The sequence below is a fragment of the Oncorhynchus masou genome, chromosome 23, assembly GCF_036934945.1.
Source record: "Oncorhynchus masou masou isolate Uvic2021 chromosome 23, UVic_Omas_1.1, whole genome shotgun sequence".
In the NCBI taxonomy this organism is placed as follows: Eukaryota; Metazoa; Chordata; class Actinopteri; order Salmoniformes; family Salmonidae; genus Oncorhynchus; species Oncorhynchus masou.
In genome coordinates this window covers 60,863,718-60,874,450 of record NC_088234.1, presented here as the reverse complement: position 1 = coordinate 60,874,450, position 10,733 = coordinate 60,863,718, and the positions used below count along the sequence as shown (strand labels likewise).

General features: G+C 39.0%; 1 protein-coding gene across 1 annotated transcript in view; it reads right to left on the bottom strand.

Annotated features, from left to right (window-relative positions):
• Nucleotides 1-874: 874 nt before the first annotated feature.
• The window catches only part of zcchc24 (zinc finger, CCHC domain containing 24), a 99,185-nt gene continuing 89,326 nt past the window's right edge, over nt 875-10,733 (bottom strand). Inside the window, exon 4 of the mRNA XM_064932724.1 lies at nt 875-7,152. Within this exon, the coding sequence (XP_064788796.1) occupies nt 7,039-7,152 (114 nt within the window). The 3' untranslated portion in view covers nt 875-7,038. The remainder of the gene's footprint in view (nt 7,153-10,733) is intronic.

The following is a 10,733-nucleotide window of genomic DNA, read 5'->3' as shown; positions in this document are numbered from 1 at the left end:
ATGTATAGTATATTTTGAAGCAAGCATAAATGTGTGCTCTGGTGTAGTCTGTAGGCTAAGTTAAAACACCTATCCACAGCTGGAGTAAAACTGTTTTTTTTATTTTTTTATTCTCTATTTTCTCATTTAGAGTACATGATTCACAGAAACAAAGTTTGGAGAAAAATGTTTTCTAAGTACAGAGATAGAAGCCTTCTAAACTTAAATGACATTGTAATAGTAAACGTGTTTCAGTAAAAGTGTTGAAATAAACCAGTCACTTTTCCTACCTCTGTGTCTCCCTGGTCTTTCCAGTACTAAATTAGTCTGAACTAGAATAGGAACTCTGTCACCGCTCAGAGTGACAACAGCTCTCTGAGGCATCATTCTCCTTTCTCCATTACACAACCAGCGACCCTCTGCAGTGGAGACCTGGGTTCAAATATGATTTGAGATCATTTAACATACTTTATCTGTGCTTTCTTGAGCTTGCCTGGTTTAATGGACCAATCATTCACATCACAATCAATACGCTCCGCTCAGTCTTATGTCAGGGAGAAAAACCTGCAGATGTACTTTAAATACTGAAGGAAATGTACAGTACATTTAGGCCACGTCCAGAAACAACTGGTGTGTTGTGTGTGATCTAATTTCTCGTCGCTGTAACATATAGATAAAGTTTTATTCTTCTGTATTGTAGCCCCTAGTCCTTATCCCTGTTTAGATCTGAGTGGATTGGAAAGGTGTATTTAAGCAATATGGTTCAATTCTATGTAGCTCATCAGAGGGCAAGGCACAGTACACAATTGTGTGTAGGTGTTCCAGTTGGTTGAACCCCTACCTAGGAAGGAATAGTAAACATTTACCAATGCACCGAAATAACACAATCCAAATATTTTCAATTCAACATTTATTTTATTCATCACAACACCTAATAGTACTAAAGCACTAAAGTCGTTTTTTGTTTTCCTAACTAACAAATAAGGCACATTTTGGAATGCCGTTTCATGGACGTGATGCAACAGATCTGTTCTTTTCTGTTTCCACAACAACCTCCCAGTCATCATCCTAACTCACTCACACCAATTCAACTATAGCGTTACAATCTCAAAATGTTACAGACATCAAAGAACAAAACAACGTCTAATTGACCACGTAAGTGTTAAAACAGCACATTCAGTCAGTATGTATTAATTGGTATACTAATTGGTATACACTATCGGTCAATTATACATTTGTATGACTAGTAACAATCAATTAGAAGTTGTTGAGAATGCTAAGAGACTACTGTTTGTCCCAAATGGAACCCTATTTCCTCCACAGTGTATTGCTTTTGATCAGAGCCCTCTGTGGGCCCTGGTCGAAAGTAGTGCACTATAAAGGGAATAGGGTGCCATTTGGTGCACGTACAATGTAGCCCAACTACGTTACTGTGCTAAAATGAAATACATTGCATAAAGTAATACTTATTTTTCCATTTAAAAGCAAAACACATGCACATGCAAATTCTACAATAGTGTTTTGTCTCACACACTTGCTTAACAGAAGTAAATTACACTCTCTGTACTAAACTATGACTAAAAAGATAACATTTCAGAGAAGTGCCTTGTAGCTGCTTTGAGCAAACTACAACTCACAGTTGAATGTGCATATACAGTGGAGAGCATCAGTCACTAAGATAGAACAAAAAGATGTATTCTGCATGTCAACAGTATTATTGCGTAACCTAGTAAGATCTTAATCAATTATATAGAACTTGATTAACAAAACATTGGTAATTATGTCTGCCATTTCCTTAATACGGTAAAACTCATAATAAAACATGAATGCATGCTACTCAAAGGACACAAATGGCAACTCATAGGCATATTAGTTAAAGCACTTGGGTATCATTCTGGGTTATTTAATACTGATGATAACATTTCTAAACACAAAACAAAACACATAAAAAACAAAATGGCTTATCATTGAGTAAAGGGTATTAATAATTATGTACCAACTTTTTTTAATAGTATTCTATGTAGACATCAATATTTCCTTCTTAGTATAACTTTGTTGCGTATTTTATACAAAAAAAGTGTTGTAAAAACTCTTTCCATAAATATTTCTGTAGGATAAACCCCTCAGATCATTGTAAAACATCAATGAAAAGCTCAAAGCTTTATATAGGCCCTTTTTCACATAGAAAGCTTCAAAGCTGCATAACAATTCAGATGATGGCCATCTAATATATACATAAAACAGTCATTTGCTAAATATATTTTTCTGGGAAAAATAACTCTTGGGTTGTTTTCTTTAGCAAATTGCTTAGAAAATGTTACATCTATAAAGTTTTTTCCAAAATACACATCTTTCATAGAAAATAACAAATCCATACTGAAAATGATCTATAAAAGTCAAGTATATGTAAATTCAGGACAAAAAACCACATCTGAAAAAGTATTTGTATATATGTTTAAAATGTATAACACAATGTTTTAACGGCTTCCAGTAGCTCTTATTATGCCATCTCAAACACATGGCTTCATCTTCACACACTTGTCTGGTTGGAATCAGACCAGAAACATCTCCGCTGATTTTTTCCTTATATTCTTCTAGATATTTCTTATATTCTTAAGGATATTCTTATCATTGTATTCCTTAAAAGTCAGAGCACTCATAACCCTACTGTGTATCGATTTTGATCGGTATTAGCACTTTTGGTTTAGTTGGCTAATACCCAAGCTAATGGAAAGGGCTAATGGAAACATGTACTTATACACTGCTGTTGTGAGGTGAATAAAGCCTAGACCAGAATATATGGTCATGTTTGGATAGCAGCAGTGTTCTGCTCAGTTGTAGTGAAAATATAGAATTGATCCCAACGTTATGTGGGGAGAAAATAATAATCTACTATGACCTGTAATCAATGAATGAAACCCCTGTGTATCAATACACGATTCACATCAAATATGGTCGACTATTCTTTCCTTCCAAGCCCCTTTTTGTTCAGATGATAATAATAAAATATCCATAGAATGGCTATGCGACATCTCCCAACCACTATATATACCTCTATATACCTATAACTACATGTATACTATATATACCTCTAACTACATGTACATATTACCTCAACTAACTGGTGCCCCCGCACATTGACTCTGTACCGGTACCCCCCTGTATATAGTCTCGCTATTGTTATTTTACTGCTGCTCTTTAATTACTTGTTACTTTTATTTCTTATTCGTATTTGTTAAACTGCAATGTTGGTGAGGGGCTTGTAAAGTAAGCATTTAACTGTATTTAGCGCATGTGACTAATAACATTTGATTTGATTTGATTTCTAGTCTAATATTTAATGAGTAGGCTACTGTCCTGTAACCTTGTTCCAGATGTCATTGTGCTGTGCCAATGACTATAGGGGTTGGCAAGAAAGCACCAACAAATCTGGAACCAGGCTTCACCTCCCCACATACATGTAACTAACACTAACTGAGTGTGATGGTCCAAGTTGTAACAAATTATGCTTAATGTATTGTTCTGTATCCACACATTGAATGAAAGATTACAAACCAAGCTCATACTTGTGTGCGTTGAATCAATCAATGAGTCATAAACAGACTATCTCAAAAAGCGAAAGGCTGGGATTCAATCCGATCGTGGGTTATAGGCATTGCAGCTTTTAAAAGGCAATGTTCCCTTGTTCGCGGAGATCCCATTCACAATAAACGCTGCATATGTCGACTCAATCGGAAATGCCCTTTAAAAGCCACAAACCATATAACCCGCGATTGTATTGAATCCCGGCTAAAGTTAAAAGAACGAGGATGAGGTCTACAGCTTTTAGTGCAAACCTCATACACATTAGTGTACTGACTACAAAATAACATTGTTGTTGATTCCATGACAGACTGACTACAGTGTGTGTGTTTTTGCCAGATGCTTTAGTTACTGCGTCCAAACTCAACAAAATGGTGTCGAGGAAAACATTAGCCAGTTCTCATTGCTAATGGGTAATAGTATTGTTTTCCCATATGTATTCACATCTTGAACCGGCATCAGACTTGGCAAAACACCTAGCAGTTACATCTCGCCACGAGTTAATTACACCTCCAAACTAAGTTCAACTCTCCTCTTTATTCACTTTCCTTCCAATTTTTCAAAATAATTATTCTCTTTTTACAAGGCACTAGTACTTTTCGGATAATATAAAATATACAGCTACGAATTCAACCTTTATAGAGCCATTAAACACATTCTAAATATTGGAGAAGCCAATGTGTGTGATTTGAAAAATATACCGCTTTGAAAAGTGGTAGCAAACTTCTCTCCAACTATACTCACAAAATAACAAAGTTCCCAAAGTGTCAATAGCCTTCATTGCTAAGATACAACTATACCCACTGTTACAAAATGTTGAATGAAAAATATTCTTCACTCTAGGTCCTCCAACTATAAAGTTGAAAGTATAGACCTATATCTTTGTAAACAGAGGTAATGGTTAGTTACGTCTCTTCTATTAAAGACACGATTTAACGTTTAAATCATGATAGCATGTGGAATCAAACACACAGAAACATAAACTTAATCCATCACCACACTTACAAAACGTCCTCTGATAAAATACAAAATGTCCATTTTGTTACAAGACAACATTTCTCTACTTCTTTCTCATTTACCAACCATTATAGTAATCTTACCTCCATCCCTCATCTCTCTTTCTCCAGACATAATTTACTGCTGTCACCTGTTTGACACATTATGAAGGGGTTAAACCCCCTGGAAACAGATATTAGTAAGATTCACTGTTATATTTCTAGGTCAATCTGTCTTGAAGTAGCGTTACAAGATTGCAACAGCTCTACTGGTCAGTTGTGTGTCCTACAAAAGATTGCAAAAATGTTCAATTGCAATAGGGATATTATAAAACCACTTTGAAATGTATAATGAGTACTTCTCTATATACCATTTGAAATACCAGTTCTAATCAACTATGTCAATCTATCGGCATCCCACACCAAATAGATTAGTTGTAAATACTCGCCAGAAATAACAATGCTGAAGTCGAGTCCTTAATAAGAATATTGGTTGCATACAGACAGTGCAGGACAGAATTACAAAAATAAAATGATTGTTTGGAAGTAAACTGTCAAATTAGGTAGGGAAAAAAGACTACAGCATTGCCGATAGATTGAACCTAATACTTAAGAGTCTAAATATAAAGGGGATATTGGCTAAGAGAAACTAGATATCCAGCCTTTATCATCACAGAAACTGCTGTTATTGCATAGTTGCCTTTTGACAGGCAAATGTTAAAATCTTGTCAATTCGATGAATACCTAAACCCGACTTTCATTGCCGATGTAAACGCACAGCTTGTTTAATACGAAACATCAACGTTATTATCACTGTACTACACCTAAACGAAGAACGACTCTCTCTCAACCTACAGCCGTTTCTAAAGACAAGTGGAAGCAGTTACACAATAATACTTTGATATACAAACATACACACATACATATAGTATACACATACACACATACATATAGTATACACATACACACATACATATAGTATACACATACACACATACATATAGTATACACATACACACATATATATATACATATATATATATATATGTCCCAGTTTAAATCAATAAAAAATTGCACAACAGACGAACAGACGAGAAATAATAAATACGCCACATGTAACATGTAAGCCAGGGATGTTTGGTACGGTATCCCTCAGTTAATCAATCAATAATCAATTCATAATTCATTCACAGTTATTCATGTATAAGTTTACCTTTGACCCAGACATTGCCCCCGACATTGACCCCTTGACCCCGACTTGAGCCCATGACGATAGTTACATTAGAATCACAAGAAGGCCTGTCTCTGTCTGTTTTAATGCTCCCCACACACTTCACTTGACAGGGAAAATGAAGGCAGAACTCTTCTGTAAACACAAAACCAACAGACTCCCAAAGTGAGGGAATAAAACCCCAAGATGTGGGCAATACTGTCAGTAACAACAATATCATATTATACACACATTGGACGTCCGTTAGATGGTTTTTAGGCTGGGTACACAAGGCCACAAGGCCCTGTCAGGGCTGAGGATTATCCTTGCACAGTTCTTCGATCAGTTTCTCCCATACCCTTGACATTCGGAAAAGGACAGGAATTGTGCTTAGTGACAAACCTCTGCAAAATAAGGTTTACCAGCTAATTCAGAGATGGGAGGTGATGGGGGAGGGGGATGGGAGAGAGAGGTGATGTGGAGAGAGAAGGGAGGGAGAGGTGATGTGGAGAGAGAAGGGAGGGAGAGGTGATGGGGAGGGAGAGGTGATGGGGAGAGAGAAGGGAGGGAGAGTTGATGGAGAGAGGGGAGGGAGAGGAGATGGGGGGGTAGAGGTGATAGGGAAGGGGGAGGTGATAGGGGAGATAGAGTTGATGAGGGAGATGGGGGAGAGTGGAGGGAGAGGTGATGGGGGAGAGTGGAGGGAGAGATGATGGAGGGGAGAGGGGAGGGAGAGGTGATGGAGGGAGTGGTGATGGGGAGAGGGGAGGTAGAGGTGATGGAGGAGAGAGGGGAAGGAGAGGTGATGGGGAGAGGGGAGGTAGAGGTGATGGAGGAGAGAGGGGAGGGAGAGGTGATGGGGAGGTAGAGGTGATGGAGGGGAGGGAGAGGTGATGGGGAGAGGGGAGGGAGAGGTGATGGGGAGAGGGGAGGGAAAGGTGATGGGGAGAGGGGAGGGAGAGGTGATGGGGAGAGGGGAGGCAGAGGTGATGGAGAGAGGGGAGGGAAAGGTGATGGGGAGAGGGGAGGGAGAGGTGATGGGAGGTGATGTGGAGAGGGAGGGAGGGTGAGAAAGGATGAGAAGGAGGGGAGGCAAGGGAGGCAGTATTGGTGAGGACAGTGAGATTCCGCTCTTTCCCAGGAGCGGGAAGAGGAAAATGGGAAGGCAGTACAGGAGGGTTGCTCGGTTTCCCTCTGACGGAGGAGGAGACGAGGGACATGAAATGGTTCCTCTCTTTTTGAGGAAATTGGAGGGTTCAGGTTAGTATGGTATTATTGCACTCGTCGGCAGTAGTAGCCCAGGACTTTGCATTTCTCACACAGGTGCTGAGGGTGCTCCTTACTCTGGTCTGAGACGTCCAGGCCATCAGGCTTCTCCAATGGACGCTAAGGGAGGGAGGGGGGATAGAAGAATGAGAGGGAAGTAGGAAGATGGAGAGGGAAAGAGAAAGGGGGAGAGAGGGTAGAGAAAGAGGGATGAGAGAGAGGGAGGGAGATAGAGAAAGAGAGATGAGAGTCATCACATACAAGTATACACACTATAGAAACAGTTTGTTATACTAAAGTGTTTGCTATGGTGCTAACATGGCAGGGGAACAGAGTTAACCTCTGTTCTAAATTGGGTGCTAACCACACACTGACAATTCAACACACACACATACCAAGCCTTCTATTTGCCAGCAGATTGCTTGGGTACTACTCAAACCAGCTCTGTTGTATCCCACATTCACAGTGATTTGGCCACAAGAACAGACCCTGAATGTTTTCAGACCTGGAGTCAGTGTACTTTGTGTTATTGGTTTCAGAGCTGTGGCAAACAACCTTAACAGATCTCCCCCTCTCTCTCACTCACACAATATAATTACAGAGGCTGTGTCCAAAATGGTACCCTGTTCCTTATGTAGTGCACTACTGTTGATCAGAGCCTTATGGACGCCATTTGGAACATAGACTCTCTCTCTAACACGGCACACAGTATAATTACAGAAAGAGGTCCAAGGCACATGTTTGCTGATACAAACCTGCATTAAAATACCAGCTACACCACAGAGAATAATCGCTTTCTTGGAAAGGCTATGGAGGACAACAGAGGGTATCGTTCAGCGCCAACGGTTTGTTGGATGTCAATCACATACATTTTACTCTGCAATCATTTACTTTCCCACCCATTGTTCTTACAGAGTTTATTTTATAATACTGTTATTGTTTCCAGACAGATGGTCCCAGACTTATTCTTTAACTTGTCAAAACCAGAGCTCGTATTCATAAAGCATCTCTGATCTAAAGTCAGCTTTGCTTTTTAGATCACAATGATTAAGATTATATGGACAGAGCGGACCTGATCCTAGATCAGCATTCCTACTCTGAGACGCTTTATAAATACGGGCCCAGGTTGCCAAGGACCAGCTCAAGGAGACAATGCAGCCAACCTTCACCTTGACTGTCTGCCACTAGTTTAAAAACTAACTGATAACAACATGAAATACATATCAAGCATACCCACAATGTTAGGTTTGGCTTCCAAAATATGATATACAGTACTTGATGACTAAAAGTATATGTTTCATAGGAGAAAGGATCTGGTATTTAAACATCTTGGGTTTTAGAATGAAGGACTGAATCTGTCCAGTTGAACTGTATATTTATTTAATGCATAAACATGTTTTTCATTCCAGAGATTCTGTCCGGCCATAGAAATCATGTCTTAAAATCATGAAATGTGAAAACTATAGAGGCAAATCTAGAAGACTATAGAACAAATAGAGGTTCTAGAAGACTATAGAACAGATAGAGGTTCTAGAAGACTATAGAGCAGATAGCGTATCTAGAAAACTATAGACGATGATTGAGCAGATAGAGGATCTAGAAGACTATAGAACAGATAGAGGATCTAGAAGACTATAGGACAGATAGAGGTTCTAGAAGACTATAGAAGACTATGGAACAGATAGAGGATCTAGAAGACTATAGAGCAGAAAGAGGTTCTATTAGACTATAGAACAGATAGAGGTTATAGAAGACTATAGAACAGGTAGAGGTTCTAGAAGACTATAGAACACAGAGGAACTAGAAGACTATAGAACAGATAGAGGTTATAGAAGACTAAGGAACAGATATAAGGTTCTAGAAGACTATAGAAGATAATAGAACAGCTAGAGGATCTAGAAGACTATAGAACAGATGGAGGTTCGAGAAGATTATAGAAGATGCTAGAACAGATAGAGAATTTAGACTATAGAGCAGATAGAGGATCTAGAAGACTATAGAACAGATGGAGGTTCGAGAAGATTATAGAAGATGCTAGAACAGATAGAGAATTTAGACTATAGAGCAGATAGAGGATCTAGAAGACTATAGAACAGGTAGAGGTTCTAGAAGACTATAGAGCAGATAGAGGTTATAGAATACTATAGAACAGATAGAGGATCTAGAAGACTATAGAACAGATGGAGGTTCGAGAAGATTATAGAAGATGCTAGAACAGATAGAGAATTTAGGAGACTGTACAAGACTATAGAGCAGATAAAGGTTATAGAAGACTATAGAATACAATAGAACAGATAGAGGTTATAGAAGACTGTAGAAGACTATAGAGCAGATAGAGGTTATAGAAGACTATAGAGCAGATAGAGGTTATAAAATACTATAGAGCAGATAGAGGTTATAGAAGACTATAGAACAGATAGAGGATCTAGAAGACTGTAGAAGACTATAGAGCAGATATAGGTTATATAAGATTATAGAAGACTATAGAACAGATAGAGGACTATAGAAGACTGCAGAAGACTATAGAGGACTATAGAACAGATAGAGGTTATAGAAGACTATAGAACAGATAGAGGTCATAAAAGACTGTAGAAGACTATAGAGCAGATAGAGGTTACAGAAGACTATAGAACCGATAGAGGTTAAAGAAGACTATAGAGCAGATAGAGGTTTTTGAAGACTGTAGAAGACTATAGAGCAGATATAGGTTATAGAAGACTATAGAAGACTATAGAACAGATAGAGGTCTATAGAAGACTGTAGACGACTATAGAGCAGATATAGGTTATAGAAGACTATAGAAGACTATAGAACAGATAGAGGACTATAGAAGACTGTAGAAGACTATAGAGCAGATATAGGTTATAGAAGACTATAGAAGACTGTAGAAGACTATATAGCAGATTGAGGTTATAAAAGACTATAGATCATCTGTGATTGTTAATCTGATTGTTTCCCTCTGACTCGTAGGACTGTAATGGTCTGCCTGGCATTAATGTAGTACAGTATTTGATGCTATTCTGAAGGTCAGGACTCAGGTCAGGATATTTTTTTTTGCCTCAGCACCTAACAGAAACTGTTGAGGACATGAAGACTTGCAGTAAAGCATATCTGGGAATCAGAAACCAAAGTTGTGTGTGTGTGTGTGTGTGTGTGTGTGTGTGTGTGTGTGTGTGTGTGTGTGTGTGTGTGTGTGTGTGTGTGTGTGTGTGTGTGTGTGTGTGTGTGTGTGTGTGTGTGTGTGTGTGTGTGTGTGTGTGTTGTACAGTACGTGGGGGTTAGCTGTCCATTCTCAAATGCTGACATCGTGAAACATGTGAAGTGGGTGAGATTGCAAATGTGAGGAATTTGCCCGCAAGTGTGGTTCTAGCCACAACACCATGCGCACACACACACACACACACACACACACACACACACACACACACACACACACACACACACACACACACACACACACACACACACACACACACACACACACACAGAGGGAAAAGAGCATGCTTTTCCCACCAGCTAGTTCCATTGAACAGAGACTGTTCTCTGCCGTTTTGGTAAGAATAATCACTGTGACTGCTGCCCTTTCATGGTGACGTGATACTGTCGCATCATCCGTTTGATCTGGGGAAGTCGCCTGATATTACTTGAAGCATTCTATCATTGACGTACAGTTAGTTATCTGAATGTCTATTTTGTTGTTG